The sequence below is a fragment of the Crinia signifera genome, chromosome 9 (genome assembly GCF_055691185.1).
Source record: "Crinia signifera chromosome 9, ASM5569118v1, whole genome shotgun sequence".
NCBI lineage: Eukaryota > Metazoa > Chordata > Amphibia > Anura > Myobatrachidae > Crinia > Crinia signifera.
Genome location: NC_139225.1, coordinates 18,348,233 through 18,370,429, shown reverse-complemented (window position 1 = coordinate 18,370,429; position 22,197 = coordinate 18,348,233). Strand labels below are relative to the sequence as shown.

At 47.1% G+C, this 22,197-nt stretch overlaps 1 protein-coding gene across 2 annotated transcripts; it reads right to left on the bottom strand.

Moving 5' to 3' along the window:
• Nucleotides 1–892: 892 nt before the first annotated feature.
• Nucleotides 893–20,433, bottom strand: CYSRT1 (cysteine rich tail 1). 2 transcript variants are annotated; one of them, XM_083161258.1, is made up of 2 exons: nucleotides 20,261–20,433; nucleotides 893–2,592 (listed from the first exon to the last, which is right to left on the bottom strand). In XM_083161258.1, the coding sequence occupies exon 2, from the start codon at nucleotides 2,512–2,514 to the stop codon at nucleotides 2,107–2,109; it is 408 nt and encodes a 135-aa protein (XP_083017384.1). In that variant the 5' UTR covers nucleotides 2,515–2,592; nucleotides 20,261–20,433; the 3' UTR covers nucleotides 893–2,106. The 2 variants fall into 2 exon arrangements, with proteins under 2 accessions (XP_083017384.1, XP_083017383.1); XM_083161257.1 differs by lacking the exon at nucleotides 20,261–20,433 and adding an exon at nucleotides 8,183–8,391.
• Between the last annotated feature and the right edge of the window lie 1,764 nt (nucleotides 20,434–22,197).

The following is a 22,197-nucleotide window of genomic DNA, read 5'->3' as shown; positions in this document are numbered from 1 at the left end:
AACGTGGCCCAGACGCCATGTTCTCGGAGACCTGCACAAGAGCAATAGACTACTGCACTGCCGGAGTGGGATTGGGTAGTCTATTGCCCCCCACCCATAAAGTGCCCTTGAATTGGATGCTGTATTCTAGCCACAGAACAGATTTCTGTGACCTCACCTGTCGCACACACGGCGGATACAATATGTTTGCTCAGCGAATGGAAAAATTTGCATTTATTTGAATAGTGTAAGAGCCTTCCATAAGGGTTATACCCCCTCTCTCTCGTTTGTTCTACACTGACTGCAACCTCTAGCCATACACTTACTGTGACAACTCAGCCATATGGTTACTCTGTCCAGGGACTCTCTCGTTTCCACATTATACGAACGTTTAGATTGTAAGCTTCACAGAACGCAATTCACCTTGTAGTTATCCGTGTCTGAATTGCAGAGCCATATTCTTTTACCACCATGGACACCTGTTAGAATGCCCTAAATCTGGGGGGGTACAGTTACCGGATTAGGTTTGTAATATTACTGCCCCTTTAAATCCGATGGCTCCTCCTCTCCACGGTTCTATAGACTCTGGTATTGTGCCACTCCCCAATCAGGCGGCAGGCAGCCACTCCCCAATCAGGCGGCAGGATGATAGAGAACGTTGCACTCTGGCTGTCTGCATGCTGATTGGTGAGAGGCCAGAGATATCCACCAATCAGTCGCTTGGATTGGCAAATAGCTCTAGTCACTTCCCAACCAGCATGTGAACAGCCACTCACTGTCCGGCTGACTGTGTGACCACCACCCACCCCTGCTTGGAGGCCCCTAATATTGTCGGGCCCTGAACACCTGCCCCGCGTGCCTTTACACCAAGATGCCTGTGACATTTCCAGTAATTATACATGTATAGCGTATATGTATTTGTATATTCGTTTTATTAAATAAAGACAGATTAGCGGTCAGTCAATCTACAATTTTAAATGTGATATTTAATTACAGTTACACATATATAAAACATAATGGCATTGCACGCTTCTATGCCGGCTTCCTGGCGTGTCGTCACCCGGCAGAAGGCCCATGGGACCTTACTCCGCAGGAAAAGTCCTTTCCACTGACGAGGAGATTCCCAAAGAAGGTTTTATAAAAAAATCTCCAAGACAACAACAAAAGTTCTTCTCCGTGACGATGATTTCATCCGATGTTTTAAAATACATTTAAAAAAAAATACGAGTTTCTATACATAGATCCGACCGATAAATTGGCATACGTCACATAAACTTGTCATTTTAATGATGGAGGGACTAGAGCAACAGAGGGGGAGGCTCCGTGGAAACTTCCCTGTATGATTACAGAAGACTCGACTCACTGGCTTGTCGGGAACAATCTGGCCTTACACCGACTGTTGAATCCTCATCCCAAGGATAGAGGAGGCCTACGGGGCTATTCCCAGATTCCTTTATAAACCGCGGCCATGAACTCCAGATTCCACGTTACACCCTTCCAACCTAAACGACACAACGGCTATACAAAGTTACATCTCCACGCCAAATCAGACGTGGGGGCTCATTGATGCCCCTGGGGGTAATGGTCGGTGCCATCTTCTTAAAATTAAAAAAATTCCTTCAATTTGCAGATTTGTGTCAGATAATTTATTCAAACTAAAATAAAAATTATCTGCTCTGCTCCCGGAGTGCTGCATTCTCATGTGATCAATACTGTTACGATATAAAGTCATTTATTGGAGGTACTAAGATGAGGGGGTACGGTCAAATTGCTCAAGACTATACTATACAGCAGCGTTTTCAAACCTGGTCCTCGTGGAACTGTAACAGTGCATGTTTTCCAGATCACCTCACCAAATTCAGCTGGTACTCATTTTTCATGAGGATACCCAGAAAACATGCACTGTCAGGGTTCCATGAGGACAGAGTTTGGGAAAAAACAGCTACAATGGATAAAAATAAAAATCAGCGCCCAAAATATAGTACATAAGACACAAAGGTCCATGGTAGTCTCCAAGACACCAGGGCGAGTTCTGCTCCTGCCCGGGTTTGGTAAATCTTTGTTTCGTGGCTCGGGAGAGTAAAACACGCCCCCTAATGGTTGGGGTGACGCGGTGGGGGTGCAGTTTTAGGAGATGACACAAGACTTTCGACAGCAGTGGCAGCATTTACAGCAGGGGTAGCAGCAGCACGGATTGTCCTCAGGGGTGCTCATATCCTTGTAGCGCTTTTCCAGGTCCACCGTGTACATGACGTCAGAGTGGCCTCCATTTTGAGGCTTCTCCGGTCCGTAGGGGTTGTATGGCCGCCTCCACGACTCCTGCGTGCGGATTTTGTTGCCCTCCCAGGAGCCTGTGTGCGGCCCGTTGTCGCTGAACCTGTCCTGCGCGGCGTAGGTTGGCACGGCCGAGGGGTTGGTAATAACTACGCCATCGAGGTCCTCGCCGATGGTATTCCGGACGAAGCTGCTCTTCAGCTGCGCTCGAGGGATATTAACGTTGGCATAAGGGTTTGATATGCTGGTTCCGTTGTCCATCCTGGAGTGGAAATTAGTCTCGGGGTGTCTGAATTAATTAACGAAGCAGCCGACGTGGGTTCCTCCAGAGAGCAGGACCTAGATGGGCGAGAAATAGATGACAATAGGTCACAAACTAATACTAAAGACATATAGGTTACAAATGCGGAGTGGAGAAGTTGCCAATTCCAGATTCTACTTATCATTTATCTAGAACCTTCTAGAACAGTGATTTTCAACCCTTTTTAACTCGTGGCACAACAAACAAGATTTTAAAATTGACAAGGTATACCATCAAGCCCAATATTATTGCAACCTAAGCAGCATATCTTTTGTCTTGCGCTCGCATCTGGGATTTACCTTCTTGTCTATACCATCAGGCCCCACAAAGAAAAAAAAATAAACATTGGTCCCCATATGAAAATGCAATTCCATTGATCCCCACAGGGAATAAAAGTAAAATACTTGGGCCTCACGTGAAAACAAGTGACCAGTGAATACCAGTTGAACTGGTGGTGCAGGCGGCTGTAAACTGGTGTGGACAGCTCTAACTCTGGTGGCACAGATAATAGCTAGATCTTGGCTGGTTGCTATGGGCAACAGCACCACTCCTTTAAACCTGTACATTAGTCAATATAAGTTGACTATAAAGTATTGCAGAAATTAATGATGGGAATTCAAAGTTAAACTTTAATTAAGACCTGTGCGCATAAATATATATCTCCCCACCATTGGCAGCGAGGAACCTGGGTGCGCAGAATGACAGCGGGGCTGGAAGGACAGCAGGCACCTCGAAGTTACGTACGTTGTATGTGACTGTGTATACAAGGCCCAATTCTGGTTTTACATCCCAGTATTACAAAACTGACCCACAATAGCAACCACAATGTCCAAAACTTCAGCTGCAGGCAGGGCTGCCATCAGGAATTTTGGGGCCCGCGACTCATATCCAGTCCAGCCCTCCTCACTTGACTTACTGTAACCCTGCTCCTACTCACCCCATCTCCTCTTCCGCTGAGCTGCAGCCCGGAGGCCCTGGAGCGCAGGCGTCTTCAACTCGGGATGCCAGCGGCCAATTAAAATGCAGCACCAGCTGGTGAGCCAATCAGTGCTATCGTACCAGCAGCCGATCTGATTGACTGCCGGTATGCGACCTCTGATTGGGTCCGGTGCAGCATTTTAATTGCCCACCGGCATCCTGGACCTGCTTTGTTCAGCGCAATGAGCACAGCGGAGGCAATCGGAGGGCAAAATGTGCTGCCCGGGCCCTTCCAGAGGCTGGGGTACATACAGCACCCCCCTACTGGCGGCCCTGGCTGCAGGTAGTATCCAAGCCTTGGGCCTATTTGTGTAAATACTGAGTAAGTATGGACTGCGGCAGTGCCTTCACGGTGGAGGCAGCCATTTTGTAGGCTGACCCTCCATATCGGGACAGTTGGGAAGCATGGGTGTATTAAGCGGTGGAGAGAGATAAAGTTGAGATGTAAAGTACCAATCAGCTTCTAGGTCATTCAAACATGGCAGTTATAAAGTAACAGCCAAACAGCTTCAGTTCTCTCTCTACTTTATCCCTCTCCAAGGATTAGAAAATAGAACCCTTAGCATTGGTAAGAGAAAGTAGCAGCTAGCTAGTAACTGGCATGTTAGACTTAAAAATGACAGTTAGGAGCAGATTGTTTATATATTATACTATTACAGTAGCCGGCTTGTTACAGTGCCACAGCATTGAGCGCCCAGCCGGGCAGTGATGAGGACGGAGGGGTATCTACAACAGGACATACTAAGCAAGCACCGGTAAATGTATCCGAGTACAAAGGGCAGGGCGAGCTGAGCTGTGCGTGTGAGAGCTGACACTCATTCAGTATTTACAGATCCTTGTTCTGGATCACTGGAAGTACTGACAGCTACACCCAGACAGTTCCTGGCCGGGCTGGAGACACAGGAAAAGCGGACAGCACAGATGGCGCTGGGCTGCAGACACAGGAAAAGCACACAGGACAGATGGCGCTGAGCTGCAGAAACACAGCAGAGATGGCGCTGAGCTGCAGACACAGGAAAGGCGGACAGCACAGATGGCGCTGGGCTGCAGACACAGGAAAGGCGGACAGCACAGATGGCGCTGGGCTGCAGACACAGGAAAGGCAGACAGGATAGATGGCGCTGGGCTGCAGACACAGGAAAGGCGGACAGCACAGATGGCGCTGGGCTGCAGACACAGGAAAGGCGGACAGCACAGATGGCGCTGGGCTGCAGACACAGGAAAGGCGGACAGCACAGATGGCGCTGGGCTGCAGACACAGGAAAGGCGGACAGAATAGATGGCGCTGGGCTGCAGACACAGTAAAAGGCGTAAAAACTCATGTCGACCTTCCATTTGTCGACCTAATGTTTGTGTCGTCTTTCATACCCTGTTGATCTTACCCATGTCTATCTATTTCAGGTGTCGACCTTCAGTGGTTGACAATGCATGGCGACCTAAAGTTTGTCGACCCATACCCTCCGGTAGAGCTACAGATGCAATGTCTAGGTCGATACACATACAGGGCGACATGCATTTTTAGGTCTCAAAGTCGGCACCGGAGCACGTGCACCCCAATTAGTGTATCGTTTCGCTCACTACGCTTCAGTCCAGGGGCCTCACCGTGCTCACACTTTCCCGTTCCCATTCGGAGCCCTTGTCAAATCAACTTGTTTCTGTGTCACCCTTTTGTTAATGTCGACCTAGACATCGTCAGCCACACAGATACCAAAGCAACTATACATCAGTAAGCTCCATACATTTTATGGGGTGGAGCAAGTGAGTTTTTAGGGAAGCGCCCCCACCCCTCCGCTCCACTTTCTAGGTCGCTACTGCTGACCCCCCTAGTTATCCCTGTAGTGACACCAGGATTCTTAGGGGGACTGTATCTTGGTTCCACTTATTTCTATATTGCTACACTGCACAGTCACCGTGGACATACCCACCCGGCAGTCTCCAGCCATTAGTCAGACACCTGGAATGTAGGAACACAGTGATACATACAGACAGCCGCCCTCTCACCTCGGAGCTTACTCATACTTAGTATCGTGACTTTCTTCAGTGTATATGGTGGAACATACAGAGTAGGTGGAAGGGACCAAAAAAGTAATTTCCCAAAAAGTCAGCAGAAAGTTTGGTGACTTTGGGCCTAAAGATAGGTTAACATGGGTAATTTTTTCCAGCACCCTGCATCTTCCCTGCCTGAGGTGTCGCTCTCTGCTTCTAGCACAGTGTGGTCTGTATTTCAGCACTGATATGCAGACCAGACCTGTGCTAGAAGCACCGACAGCAGAGAGCGACAGCCCAGGCAGGGAAGGGGAACTGCACAGGTTTTGGAAGATGCAGGTTGAATACAGCCTTTTGTTTCTGAGATGTATGAACCATCATCGTCATACATAGTCTAATTGGCCATCATAATTACAGGGCAGCATGCCGAAGGCAGAGGCCTGACCCTTATCAAACAGGCCTTTCAGTTTCTGGGTGCCATTATTCCTGTTTTGCCGGTTTGTCCTGATGGTGGATAGATTGGGACGGTAATGATAATGTCCAAACTAATTGTAATAGGGCTGCTAGAATACAATGCGATGCGATAGTGTGGGAGGGTGGGTATTAGCAGGATATTACTGGGGGTTATTCTAGTTCACTCCTTCTGGAAAATTCCTTCTTAGATTGACAAAACCCTGTGCACTGCAGGTGGGGCAGATGTAACATGTGCAGAGAGAATTAGATTTGGGTGAGTTATTTTGTTTCTGTGCAGGGAAAATACTGGCTGCTTTATTTTTACACTGCAATATAGATCTCACTTTGAAGTAAAACCCCACCCAAATCTAATTCTCTCTGCACACGTTACATCTACCCCACCTGCAGTGCACATGGTTTTGTCCATCTAAGAAGGAATTTGCCAGAAGGAGTGAACCAGAATAACCCCCTTAGACAGTTGCAAGGCGAGTGACCCTGTATTCCATGTATCGCACACAGATTCCAGCTGCATTAACATACGCTATCTTCAGATGGCATTCGTTCCCGGGACTCCACTCATAAGGAGGTTCAAGTAGCGCAAGGGAATACACAACTGATTTTGGCAGCACGGCAGTGTTAAATACCCTTGACAACTGTCCGATTAGCCGTCCCCAAGTTACCCCCCCAGAAACCCCAACTTAAATCCACGCTTCCTGCTTCCATATTTGCTATTTTGCCTGGTACACAACGTATTCTGCAGAGCGTCTCATGCGAGTAAACCCATAACTTCCCCGTTTCATAATCCCTATGTCTGTAAGCAAACCGACCCAGGACGTAGAGCCCTGCTCGTCAGACCACCTATGCAATGAATCGCCCCTCTAGTCTGCATTATAGAACATGGCAATACAGTAATGGATCCAGACAGGGCATAGAACCCTGCTCGTCCTGTAACATAACTCTAGGCCGTGATACTGATACGGTGCATTAGGAGGGAGGTGTTGTGCCGTGGCTGGGAAACATATGCAAAGCACAGGGAAACCGGTTGTAGGTATTAAACAAAGGTACTTATTGGTGATTCCCTGCCCAATGCCGGGATTCCCGCAGGTAGACAGTGAAACATTTCCATATATCTAATGAGGAAAGGGATCTATTCCTACCCAGAATTCCATGCTGGTCAGTAATCATCGGCGGCTTTAGTGCAGCACAAAATACCAATAGAGCACAGGTTCTCAAAGTCGGTCCTCAGGACCCCACACAGTGCATGTTTTCCAGGTTTCCTCACAGAATCAAGGGAAATAATTAGCTGCACCTGTAGATCTTTTAAAAATGTGCGTCAGTCGGTAATGAGTGCACCTGCGAAACATACACTGTCTGGGGTCCTGAGGACGATTTTGAGAACCTGTGCCATAAAGAAATCATTACTGAGCGCATTACAGCTTAATTGCCAATACGAGCTTGTAAGTCATTATGCTGTAATTAGATCTCTCTAGATAAATGACCTTAGCAGCTGAGCTGTCAATCTCTCTTCCCCGTCCCCTTCCAACAGACGGTAATACGACGGGGAACCTGAGCAGTGACAGGTTTTCCAGGTTTCCTTGCAGAATCAGCAGCTCAGAAATTGCCCGTTGATCTATCATTATACTGTAGATCAGTTAGTAATGCATACACCTGTGATACAGTAAGGAATCCTAGAAGACATGCACTGTTGGGGTGCCCTCAGGACCGGATTTGGGAAGCAGCTGGTTAAACATTATTCGGCATACTGTATCATAGCGATGGGACCTTAAAACTGGCACGGCTCGGCTCACAGGCCCAGCTGCAGACGTGGCACCTGCAAATAGGGACAGTAACCCAGATTTCTTAACTCTTTCATATCCAGGGTGCAGGGTTTGATGTGATTATTCACCTGCCATCTGCATACATAAGTCAGTAGTACGAGATCAACTCCACTAAAGGCGGGAACATTACAGTACGTATGATATAGATATATATATATATATATACACATATACACATACACACACAGATTATTTACAGCTGGTGTCTATAACTTTCTATATCAATAAAAACAACAAAATCTAACAACAACAAAAAGTTATAAACCCCAGAGATAAAAATTGGAGAAGTCTCGCAGGTGGCAGAGGTCTCGCAGGTGCTGTCTCTCCAGCAGTCTGGAACTAGAGCACTGGTAGGAGATACAAGGTGTCTCACCTGTACTGTTGGCATCCCAGGACTAGTGGCGTTCCATGCCAGGTGTGCCCACACCTGCCGTGGCCAGAGAGGGGTCCTACCTGCGCAGGTAACGTCGGGCTGTGTGAGGGAGGACGGCTGCTCAGGATCTGTCTGTCCCTCTCTGCAGTGAAACTATTACACCTGCTGACTTCCCTGAGCCGGGGGAGGGGAGTATCAGCTGCAGTAGGGTGTGGCCCAGGTTTCCCTGAGCTGAATGTATGCAGGCCCCACCTGTGTGCAGGGACAGGGCAGGGAGCATTGCAATGCACAGGCACAGGCTGGAAAACATGGCATGCACAGTATGTCACAGTACCACACAGCCTCATAAAGGAAATTACTATATAGAATAATGTCTGTGTACATGGTCTCTGATTCGGATCATTAAGGGGCAGATGTACCTAAGCTTGGAGAGAGATAAAGTGGTAGATGTATCTAATATTGGAGAGAGATAAAGGGCAGCTTTATATAGGATTGGAGAGAGATAAAGGGGCATATCTAGCTAAGCTTGGAGAGAGATAAAGTGGTTAAATGTATCTAAGATTGGAGAGAGATAAAGGGCAGATGTATATAGGATTGGAGAGAGAGAAAGATGTAGGCTTATATAAGCTTGGAGAGAGATAAAGAGGTAGATGTATCTAGGATTGGAGAGAGATAAAGTGGTAGATGTATCTAAGAATGGAGAGAGATAAAGTGGTAGATGTATCTAAGAATGGAGAGAGATAAAGAAGTAGATGTATCTAAGATTGGAGAGAGATAAAGAGGTAGATGTATCTAAGATTGGAGAGAGATAAAGAGGTAGATGTATATAAGCTTGGAGAGAGATAAAGAGATAGATGTATCTAAGATTGGAGAGAGATAATGTGGCATTATTATTAATAATCGGGCACACTATTTTATTCTCCCACCATGCACTAGTGGACGGTAGGACATGAAATACCGCCTGTCAGCACATGTCGGCTCAAAATAAAGGGAAAAACCCCATGTCGACCTTTTGACTGTTGACCTTCCCCACGCCGACATAATGCTTGTAGACCTAGTGACTGTATCCCATCTCGTAGTCCTATCCGCCCCATGTTCAGCGCACCCAGCCTATACATTGTTGGGTGGTTGGACCAACACAAGTAATGATATTAATGTACGACAGGGCTGGTGGTACCCCCCCCCCCCCCCCCCCCAACCGGTTGTGAGCTGACTGCGTGGGTGACCCCCTAAAACCAGGCCTGGGACAACCTGTGCTTCTCCAGTTGTTGTGAAACTACACATCCCAGCATGCTCTGGGCCAGTCTGATAATTCCCTAATAGCAGTACTGTGGCAGGGCATGCTGGGATGTGTAGTTCCACAACAGCTGCAGAGGCGCAGGTTGGCTGGACGGCCTCATGAGCTGTAACAGGAGGTGTCAGGGATCTTGTAGAACATTCCAGCACATTAATGTGTAATGTCCTTCCATGATAAGGCTGGGTGCAGTCCTGGAGGAGGAGGCCTGTTATCGGCGATGTCATCATGGCGCTGTTATCAGTCTGGGAGACAGATGGCGCTGTGCTGGGGAAGCACGTTCCACTCAATCTTATCCAAATGTACAAATAGTTGTTATTATTATCATTTTATATTTATGTAATGCCGGCAAATAGAAACGTATGGAAAATATGAGTGGGGTCGGGGTCTTAATCAGAACTTTGTGGGCCCCGTAGCATCATATTAAAGGGGCCCTTGCCCCAAGGGTTTTTAAGAGACCCGTCTCCGCATGAGTTATTATTTTATCCCCCAGTATAGTGCCCTAGTTCCTCCAATAAACCACAGTAGTACCCTTAATATTATGAACTATCGTATCCTTACTTGAGGTAATATCACATAATAGGGCTGCCAGTACACAATGGCCCTTATTCTGATCGGTGCGGATATTCCCGCTTGCGTACGGGCCGCCGATGTTTATCGTCTGCGCATGTGCAGAGGTCACTCTGCGCATGTGCAGGCGATTTCGCCGCACGTATTCTTTACACGCCGCACAGGGGGCGTAGAGGGGCGTGAGGGGCTACTTATCCTCATTACCCTATGCATACGCCCCGCGTTTCATGGGCGTTCCCATGCAAACGCGGGGCGTATGCATGGTAATGAGGCCGTGACGCGTGGGTACGGGGCGGGCATCTGACATCGCCGGATGTCAGCTGCCCGCCCCCATACAAGATTTCACATGGACAAGTGTCCGTGTGGTCTTGTGTTGCGGGAGCTGGTGGAGCGTGCGGCCCTGCATTCGATGTTCGGCGACCATCGAATGCAGGGGCTGCTCCCACCATGGAGGAGGCGTATCCCCGTCCACATTCATGCGGACCGCCACATATCCGCATACGGACGGAGGTGGCGATCCGTATGGAAGGCGGGGATTCGCCAAGACGGACATCACCGCATATTTCTGATCGGGCCGCACCGATCAGAATAAGGGCCAATATGACAACGTGTTCCCAGTTCAGCCATACTATAGTGCCTCCATTTCATAATTTGCCACATTATATAGTGTTATCAGTGCTGATATACAGACCATACCTTGTTAGAAGCACCACAGCAGAGAGCGACACACTGCATGCTGGGAAATAGACCAGACCTAATTGCTTACGGAAGCGGTACATCTGTCAGAACAGACTTAGGTCTACAGTCATTAGGTCGACTTGCCCCAAGGTCGACAGGGTTAAAGGTCGACATGTGTCAAGGTCGACATGACTTAAGGTCGACATGGGCCAAGGTCGACATGGGTTTAGGTTGACAGTCATTAGGTCGACATGAGTTTTTCACTTTTTTAAAGCCGAATGTCGACACAGTCGACATGGACACAGTTGGAGATGCACCGCAGACGCTCGCGATGCTTCGGGCACGGTGCCTCGCTACGCTCGGCACACTATTTTATTCTCCCACCATGCCCTAGTGGATGGTAGGGCATGAAATACCGCCTGTCGGCACATGTCGGCTCAAAAAACTGTGAAAAACTCATGTCGACCTAATGACTGTCGACCTTGGCCCATGTCGACCTTGACCCATGTCGACCTTTAACTCTGTCGACCTTGGGGCAAGTTGACCTTCCGGGGTCGACCTAATGACTGTAGACCTAAAGGCCCCCATACACTATGCGATTTTGGGCCGATTTCACGCGATTTCGGCACTTGGGCCGATAAATCGCGAGAAATCGGCCCAAAATCGTATGTGTGTGACATTTGATCTGACCCGATGCGCATCGGATCAGATCAGGAGGTCGGACGTGCAGAAGGTACGATGATGTCCGACCTCCTGCAGCGCGGGGGGGGGGGGGTACCGGTGACAGTGGGGCGAGCGGCTGTGATATGTCTCTGTGCGTCGCAGCGGGCGGGTGCCGGTAATAGTGGGGCGAGCGGCAGGGATTTGTCCGTGCGCCGCAGCGGGTGGGTGCCGGTGACAGTGGGGACGGGCGGCGGCGATATGTGTGTGCACCGCAGCGGCTATTACAACTTCATTGAAATAACATTGTCAAATGACTGTCCGGCTTCCACTGGGAGGGAGGCCGCTGATTGGCTGAGAGTGCTCTATCTCAGCCAATCAAAAACCGGATAGTCATTTGACATGTTATTTCAACGTTGTAATAGCTGCCGCTCGCTCGCCCGCTGCAGCGCACACACGTCACCGGCACCCGCCCGCTGCTGCCCACCCGCTGCAGAGCACAGACAAATCACCGCCGCCTGCCCCACTATCACTGGCACCATCCCCCCCGCGCTGCTGCCGCCCGCCCCCATTACCGCCGCTGTCCCCCCCGCCTGATCCTCACCGTCCGGCAGCTCCCCAGGTTTTTTTTTAACATGTGATAAATTGCATGCGATTTATAACATGTGAAAAATGGCACATCATGTGCCAAATTATATGTGACCCGCCCGGGGAACTGCCAGGCGGCTCGCAGGAGAATTGGGTCCGACTTGTCCCTTGGACAAGTCGGCCTAATGTATGGGGGCCTTTAGTCTGTTCTGACAGATGACCGCTTCCCTTGCTTACCAGGCTCCCTAAACCTCTGGGCCCCATAGAACTGAGGGGTGAATTTATGAAGCTTGGAGAAGTGTTATCTATCCCCATAAAGAACGTTATGAGCAAGGTGATAATGGTTCAGCCAATCAGCTACAATATGTAAATTGACAGGTTAGAGCTGATTGGCTGAACCATTATCACCTTGCTCATAACGTTCTTTATGGGGATAGATAACACTTCTCCAAGCTTCATAAATTCACCCCTCAGTCTTTATACTGGAATAATATGTAAGGCGAGAATACATTATGCAAATACCGCCCCGCTCTGTGACTCTCACATAGGACAAGTTCTGAACGGGCATGGCATTGTGGGCTGGCAGAATTGCGGTACCCAGATGTAGGGGGTTATTCTGATTAACTCGGAAAGGCACAATCACTCTCTAATGGACAAAACCATGTGCACTGCAGGTGGGGCAGATGCAACATGTGCAGAGAGTTAGATTTGGGTGGGGGGTGTACTTCAAACTGATATCTATATTGCAGTGTAAAAATTAGATCCACCACCTCTAATGGTGGGGTGGAACATTTTAAGGAGTAGCCTGTACCTTTTCTGGGGAGAAGGGCTGCCCCAGAAAAGGTACCACCCCCCCCCCCCCTGTCGCCACCGCTGGCCCCTGCAGAGAGTTCCCGGCGCCTGTGCTCTGATGACAGGCGCTGGGACTGGCGTATACCCAGCACAAACCTCTGTACTGCGCATGCAGCCAGCGTCTATGGGCTGCTTCGGCAACAGCCCATAGAAGTAATCATGGTCCCGGTGCCTGTACTATACAAATGACAGGCACCGGGACCAGCGCGTGCGCAGTACCGATGTAGATACTGCGCATGCGCAATCAGCGATTCCGGACAGCAGCCCGCAGAAAGGCATCCCGGAGGGAGGGAACACCTCCCAATGGGACTGCCTTGGTGACTGGCAGGTCGGACTTCCAATAGGAAGTCACTACCAGTCACAGTGAAGCCCTAGGGACAGGTATTACACAAAGCATGCGCAATGATGACAGCGACATGCTGAACACAGCGACATGCTGAACACAGCGACATGCTGAACACAGCGACATGCACAATGCTGTGAATATGTGCAGTTTGTTCTATGAATGCAAAAGGGGGGAGGCAATTGTGATGGAACGACATTCACCTCTGCAGGTGGCGCCACCCACTGGTTTATCCATAATGGGTGCAAGATGAGGGGTGCTCATGAGCCTTAGGGTCCAGGGGTACCCACACCACACACCCTACACCCATTTCAGTAATACCTACCCCTTAGAGTCCCATGTTGGCGTCGGCAGCAGCCAGCAAAATGGCCGCATTTTGAGCACGCACAGGAGGAAAATCACTGTGAAAATGGTCACCGCACTATTTTCCTGTAGACCTAAACTCTGGTACAGCCCAAGGGGCTTCTAGTGACCCAAACGTCTACTGAGCTGCCGGCAAGAGAGGACGGGGCCCAGAGGAAGACTGCACTCCCCCCCCCCCCTCCCCCGGCTTCTTAATGTGGCCCCTGGGGCCAGAATATTTTGCTGCGCTTTACCGTTGGGTAAAAAACAGCAATAACATGAAACCAGGTGATATCACAGATAACGGGGTCAGTGACACCTGTCCTTAAGCTTCCAATCTCTATGGGGGGGGGGGGGGTAATCCTCGGGGTACGTTTATTGGGGGGTTAGGGGTGGTGTGGGAGAAAAAAAGAATAAAGACCATCACATCACATTCCGTAATTGTCTTAATGACCACGCCACTAATTATGAAAACCTGTACACCTGTATGCTCCGACATTAACACACTAACTAGATTCTATAGAGGCATTGTGGAGAGTGTCTTAACTTATGGAATCATAGTTTGGTTCGGGAGCTGCACCGTGGCTGAGAGGACCGCGTTAGATCGTGTGATTAAAATTGCAGGCAAAATTATAGGGGTGTCTTTACCATGCGCCCATGATCTATATAAAAATAGATTGCTAAAGAAGGCAAATTGTATTTTAGCAGATCCTAGCCATCCAGAATACAAGGCTTTTGAAGTTTTGCCATCACAAAAACGATATCGCAGTATTTCGGCACGTACAAAGCGTATGACAAATAGTTTCTTTCCCACTGCTGTTCGTATGCTAAATGCTGTAAAGTGACATGGGAATTGCCCCTAAATGTTTTTTCTTTGTGTAGGTCCTTGTGTTTAAGTTTTGTTGACAGTGCATTGTTGTGATGTATTGTTAATAACAATAAAGTATTCTTATTCTTATTCTATATCCTGCCTGTCCAGGAATTTGGTTGGTCAGTTCCTACAACTGATGAAACAGCTTTAATTAATTGCCCCGGGTGGGGGGCCCTGAGTTGCCCCCAGGCTGGACACCATCTCCGTAAAGCCCTGGAATGTGGTAACGCAGGAAACACAGGGATCTGGCTCCACCATTGTATTCTTCTGTTTTAGCACATAGCCTGTTAATTATTACAATCCCCATTATTCTATAGTACAATCAGCACAGTATACATGATTCATGTGATTTCTATGCAATAGATTCCAAATGCAATTTGACCTTGTGTGAATTGATCCCTATGCATATAAGTATGTTTTCAGTGTTTCAAATGTTATTTTATTGTGAAGACTGACTGTCTGTAACTGTAGGCACTAACTATATCTATTGGATGTGCTGTTGTCCATACCATTTTAGCATTAGCCAAATAAGTATGGGCACCAGATATTCCAATCAAACAAATGTGTAAACTAAAGATAGATTACTAACAAACATTCTTACTCACTAGCAGCAGCAGCATGCTATGGATGAATACACATTAGCACAAAAAAAGAAGACCCTGTGTGATCATGGGGGTTATTTTGGTTCACTCTTTCTGACAAATTCCTTCTTAGATGAACAAAACCATGTGCTCTGCAGGTGGGGCAGATGTAACTTGTGCAGAGAATTAGATTTGGGTGGGGTTTTACTTCAAAGTGAGATCTATATTGCAGTGTAAAAATAAAGCAGTCCGTATTTTCCCTGCACAGAAACAAAATAAATCACCCAAATCTAATTCTCTCTGGACATTTTACATCTGCCCCCCTGCATTGCACATGGTTTTGTCCATCTAAGAAGGATTTTGTCAAAAAGAGTGAACCAAAATAACCCCCCGTGTGCTGCTGTCTCTCTCTCTCTTGTCATTGTTTCCCACAAGGAAGGGGGGGGGGGGGTAATGAGAGTCATCAGCATGTATTCCAAGCAGCTACATCAAATAACTGTTCCTTAGTGGCACCCCTGGCAGAATCTGAGGAATCCGGGAGATGAGGATTATAATGCAGGGCAGCAGGAGATTTGTGACTGAAACGGGAGCCTCCTGCAAGATGCAGAAGGATAGAAAACGTGGATGTATAGGGATAAACATATCACACGATGCTTATACAGAACTTATCGTGTTTTTTTACTGCTGTATTTTTATATATATACAGTATATATATGTTCATCGGAATGCAGTTTATCTTATCTCGTTCTGATTCCCTGTTGCTGTGTTTTTTTCCTGCACATAAATATTGAAGTCATCATTGGACTTTATACTGTATTTGTTAATTTGTTTGGTATGATAACAATTTATTTTCTAGGGTTTGTGCTCATGGGCGTTTCTCGTGCCTTCAAGGTACGTTGCGTCGAGCTGTAATCACTGCGGCTTAAACAGTTGTTTAACGACCTGCATGACCGGATTGTTCTGTTTTTGCTCCATCGAGTTTTGGAAAATTCATGTGTGTGTACTGGCAGTGAGTTCCCTAAGAGGACCGATGATCCCTATCGTTAGCATTTGAAGCTGCAATGAAGCGGGACATCTGAACATTCCGAATCATATGACCGTTCACTCGCCTCCCACTGCAAACGGCGTAATAGGCACGCGCTTTCCATGCGCTGGGATGACGTTGGCGTTAGCTGTGCCAAATTGCAGGCGGAAAATGTTCTCATTAAGAAAAGCTGCGGGGGGGGGGCGGTTATGTGCAAAATTGCTACTGTCTGGGTGTGGGCAGGTCAGCAAAATCTGTTTGGGCGCATTTGGGGGCGGACAGTGTTCTGGGCAGACGCAGAGCGATTTTACATATATTATGCAAAGCAAATGAGTTCCATCCCGCCAAAATAACAGAACAACATTCAACATTTATCAGTTACGTCAGCGCCGATGGCACCATCGAGTGGACGCCGGTGCTGACTTGAATTCCCACCATAGTGTTGAGGAGCAGCACTAGTCTTTAATTCTATAGGATAATTGAAATACACAGTATCACATGTTAAAAATCAAGCATAAAAAATGGCTTCCTTAAGCATTTGTGAATGGCAAAGGAGAACCGATGTTCCTGATTTTTTTTCTTCAATGTTAGAGATGGGCCGTTCACGAACGAACCGGATCTTAAGAACGGGTGAGCCCCGATCCCAAAAAGGTGATCCGTTTCAGTTTACAATGCATTTTCCTGATCTCAGTGCTGCCACCTGTGGCAGCTGAGATGTACTACATCTGTAGACCGAGTACAGTGCTGTGACTACCGGTACAAGTGAAAATATTAGCTGCTGCTGCCAGGGATAGACATCGGTGCAGACGCCATCAATGGTTGCCATCGATGGCGATTCTGCACCCAGCCATTGATTAGTGTTATTACTCGGTCATGTTTATTCCCCCCCTTTTTTTTCCAAAGCGACCCAAGGACCAGTCTAAAAGATCCACATCTTTTTCCAGCGAGACCCGGCGGGTCCCGGCTCAGCTTAATGATCCGTTTCGTCCACCTCTATTCGATGTGTCGGGACACTGAGCATAGCTCCGCCCCCGACACCCAAAAGCCCCGCCCCCACATTTTGATTGGTCCTTAGGCATTCAATCAACTATAATGGATAATCAGCAAACTGCACCAATGGCCATCCCTACTCCAGGCTCTTTACTGCCCCACTCCCTCAGTCTGACTCCACCCATCTGTCCACTGCTTTGTCCTGCTCCACACTATGTACTGCCCCTCCTCCTGGTCCACCCACTTTAGACATGCCTTCCTTCCAACAGGGGGTGTGGATTATACAGTCGTCATTGTCTAGCTTGGGAGTCAATAGGTCAATACCAAAAGGTCAACATGCTGTAGGTGGACATTGACGAAAGGACAACATGCACAAGATCCACATTGGCAAAAGATCGACACAAGCAAAAAGTCAACACAGAAAAGGCAGACACATTAAAAGTCATTTTTCACTTTTTTGGTATCAATTTTGATCCCTCTGCATATGGACCCCCAGTAAGTGTAGCATGTACCCTCACATTCCTCGCTTCACTCACGATGCCTCTGGCCTGAGGCCGCACTCCCCCAACTCTGCATGCGGCACACTTTACCGCCCCCAGTCGGAGACTACGTGAATGATAAAGTTATATGGTTCTTCGTGTGAAGGTTTGATGGCGGTAATTGTGTTATTGCTGGCGGTAACCGTCTGTTGTACAGGACAAAGCAGAACACTCATTTTTTGTGGGTAACTGGACATTTTAGCTGTGATACATTTGCTCCTCTGTAATTACATTAAGGGATTAGTTTACCAATCACTTTTAACGATTTAAAATTCGTGTATGATAAATGGTGCCCCAGCCAATCAACTCCCATCTGCCATTATTCAAACACATCTCAGTTAGCAGCTGAAAAACTTGTTGACCTTTTGCTTGTATCAACATTTTGCCTATGTCGGCCATTTGGAGTCCACACACCGACTGTTGACTCAGACACTGTCAGTGCCGAATATTAGGCAGGCTTTGCAATAACTGACTCCGCTGCCGACACACAGCTGCAAGCACCACGTCATCTGTGAGTCACTTACTGTTATTCTGGGCAGTTTGCTCACCCTGTGTCCTGCCTGTAACGGCACAGGAATATGCGCTGACTAATTCCTCTGAATCAGACCCATTATCTCACCTGTGATTAGATTCAGTGAATTGGACAAGTAAATCCCACAGGCGGACATGCTAAATATTAACATTAATTGGATCAGCACTTAGGGGCCCATTCTGGTTCCCCTGCAGCGACGGTCGGGGTTTGCGCCTGCCCAATTCTGAGCAGACACAAACCCCAACCGTCAACCATCAAATGAATTCTCCTGCTGCGGGCACATGCGAGGGGATACGGTGGCGGGAGAGGGGGGGGGAGTAAGTTTGGCAGAAAACTATTGGCATTGTAAATGGTTGCTTTGTTTTGGAGTTATGCAGCAAAACGTCTCCAATGCATCACCATTGTGCTCTGGAAAATGTGAAAGTTACTGAACTCTCCCTGTGTAGCTGCTGGGTGACCTGGAACATGTGACCTGCTGGGTGGTCTGGAAACTGTGACAGTTATTTGCAGCCATATAGATCTTGTGTCTGCGATCTGATCCCACTAACGCTGGGTTGCAGATGAGATACGTGTGGCCAGCAATCCACGCATTTCTCATTTTTATTTTCCCATTTTCAGTTATTTTTTTCTTTCTTTTGATGGGTTAGGTAGGGTTTAAAGGGTCTGCAAGCAAAAGTTGTCAACTTAAATATGGTTACTTTTATGGGGAAGGGGATGCGTGGGAGTGGACCAGTGCACAGGTTAATGTAGATTTGAGTAACAGCAAGATGTATCAAATATCCACAGTACGAGAATGGATTTTTTGGGCTAGTAGTTCTAGCATCCTTTCACTAAATAAAGGTTTGTGGAGGTGCTCCCTAGAGAGTATGAAAAGTATTTTAGGCTGAATGCATAGGTCTGACTTCCCACAATACCTAGAGGGCCCATCTATCATAGATGGCAGCTGGTATGCTGGGTGGTGACGAGTAACAGATGAGGGAGACCTCACTGCGAGAATTCATCATTTCCAGCACACTATAGGTATATAAAGTTGGTGAATTGTCACCTTTGAGGTAACAATAATTTCTCTGACTTCTTCCAGCTTCCCTTCCCTTTTCTTTCAATTCTATCTCTTCCCCTCCTTCCCCCTTTCCCCACTTCTTCTATAATTCTTTTCCCCACACTTACTCCCTAAGGGAGAGGAGACAGTGCTTCCTTTACCTATAGAAGCTATATTTTCGCTATTTTCTACTAATGTGTGATTAATACTACTACTGTACAAATTGATGTACTTACTCCACCATTTGCATAAGTACATTATGTCCATACCATACAGATGTATATTGAATGACAAGTGATGGGGATTGTGACACAGCAGTAATTTACAGAGACAGTCTTTTACATAACTCGTGATCTTCATGGAGTTGTGCCATAACAGAACCGACACAGGTTATCTGTAATTGAACAGTGTGTCGTCACGTTAGACACCCAGAGGAAGCAATGCCTTGTATGTCTGGATAGACTAAATTATACTGTCACCTTACATCCAAGAAGCTATATATAGATGTATTCTTCTTTTTTCTGTGATTAATCTGATCCCTATCCAAAGACTGTCGATACTAGAGCTATAAACTTGGAAGAGCATTCAAATTGGGGACTTAGACCCCTGTACAAATACAACCACTGCCCATTTAGGGGAGTGTTTTTCCCACGAGGATCGTATCGCCATAGGCCCCATAAACTTGAGTGCTATTTCCAATATAAGCTCATTATTTGTTTTATGTTATATGTATCTGTTTGGTTGTGTCACTGTTTGTCTGTGTCTAGTGCTTAGTTTTAATAAAATACTATTAAAGAAATTCTTTTAAACCATTTCATATACAAAATGTAAGTAATGTATCACTAATTTCTTCAACAATTACCGTGTGTCTGGGTTCCCTTGTGTTGTCCTTCTGTTAAACCTACAATACTTTTTTGAATTGTTAAAAAACTATTTCATGATAAAAGTGCCCCGACAAAGAGAGAGTCTTTCCCTTCTTTCTCCTAAAAAACTTAAATATGGTGTCAACCAATTGATTTGTCGACTTACAAACAACCCATTGACTGGATAACTTTTTGATGTGTGCATGCAACTCCTGGGGAGTAGTCTGCGGCTGAACGAGCAGGACCCTCCTTACATATTTCTCTCACGTCCGCACCTTTTGTCACCTCATATGTCCCTGTTGCTGTCCTTACCTGTCCCCAATGACCGCTGCGCCGGAGCATTGTTGCGCCACGGTAAGGAACCAAGATGGAGGCGATAAAGCGGATCTTCATGTTTGGTGTAACATAGCAGGAATGTTATCGCTTCGGGGAATAAAACACATTTATTCTCATTATTGTTTGCTGAAATTCAGACTTTTCAGCAGCTAAATCATATTTTGATAATAGCAAATGTTTCATGTGTACACAGAGAGAGATACAATGTTACAGCCGGTTCCAGGGACAATAGCAGACAGTCACATGATTTATTACACGCGTGTGCAACCAGTTCGGTTATCTGTGTTATTTATGGCGCTTGAGAACACCAATCGGAATCGTGACCCAAATAGTCTTTATGATAATTCCCCATGGAGAGCATAAAATGGGAGGGAGAATGGGCGTAGCCGGATGATAAGTGGACAGTGCTAGGGATAAGTCAAAAGTTCGACATGGAAAAAAGGTTGACACAAGCAAAAAGTTGACTTGTCAATGATCGACATAGAAAAATAGTTTTTCACGTTTTTTCTTTTGATAGACTTTTCCACGCATTACGATGAACGTGGACTATGATGTGTGGTCCATGTCGACAGGTGTCAACATTGACACAAGGGGCGGGATTTAATAGAGTGCGATTTTTAGACTTTTGCGATTTTTTTAAATAAAGTATACAACTCGCAACTTAATAGGGTGACATTTTTGGTAAACGTTACCAAAGATCGCAAAAACATAGACCAGGTTCTGACTGGCGAAATTTACGGATCCATGCACAGGTCATTGAGATGTGTGCATGGTCCTGTCTTTAAAAATGTGTAAACGTTAAAATAAAAACAATTAAAAAATGGTGTGGGGTCCCCCCTCCTGAGCATTACCAGCCCCAGGCTGAAAGAATCGGTCCTGGTTTAAAAAAATCATGGGGTAGACCAGATAGGGGTCCCCTGGATTTTTTAACTAAAATTGCACCATATCACACGTTTCACCCGCAAATTCGCAAAGCATTAAATAGTCAATTTTTTTTTTTTAAATCACGATTTGGGAAAAAGCGGTAAGGTGCAATTTCGGAACCTTACTAAAAATCGAATCCCATTAATAACAACCAAGATTTTTAGCTTTTCTGATCCAAATTCCATTAAAACCCTTTTCTGGAAAATCCTCAAAAACCCAAATTATAGATCCCGTAATAATCTGCACAACACACTAAGGTCAGAGGTGTACAACGGGCCTAATTCAGAAGGTACTCGCTGGGCTGCGAGTGTTCGGATCCCAGTGAGCAGGTAAATGCTTCCTCGCAAAGCTGCCCCCCCCCGCACCCTATACCTGCACATCACCCCCAGATATACCCTATACCTGCACAGCCCCCCAGATATACCCTATACCTGCACAGCCCCCCAGATATACCCTATACCTGCACAGCCCCCAGGTGTACCCTACACCTGCGCAGCCCCCCAGATATACCCTATACCTGCACAGCCCCCCAGATATACCCTATACCTGCGCAGCCCCCCAGATATACCCTTTACCTGCGCAGCCCCCCAGATACACCCTATACCTGCACAGCCCCCAGATATACCCTATACCTGCACAGCCCCCAGATATACCCTATACCTGCACAGCCCCCAGATATACCCTATACCTGCACAGCCCCCCAGATATATACGCTATACCTGCGCAGCCCCCCCCAGATATACCCTATACCTGCACAACCCCCAGATATACCCTATACCTGCACAGCCCCCAGATATACCCTATACCAGCACAGCCCCCAGATATACCCTATACTTGCACAGACCCCAGACATACCCTATACCTGCACAGCCCCCCAGATATACCCCATACCTGCACAGCACCCCCATATATACCCCATACCTGCACAGCCCCCCAGATATACTCTATACCTGCACAGCCCCCAGATATACCCTATACCAGCACAGCCC

Coding starts and splice junctions, on each gene's coding strand:
- CYSRT1 (XM_083161258.1), bottom strand. CDS start 2,514: ATGGACAACGGAACCAGCATATCAAACCCTTATGCCAACGTTAATATC.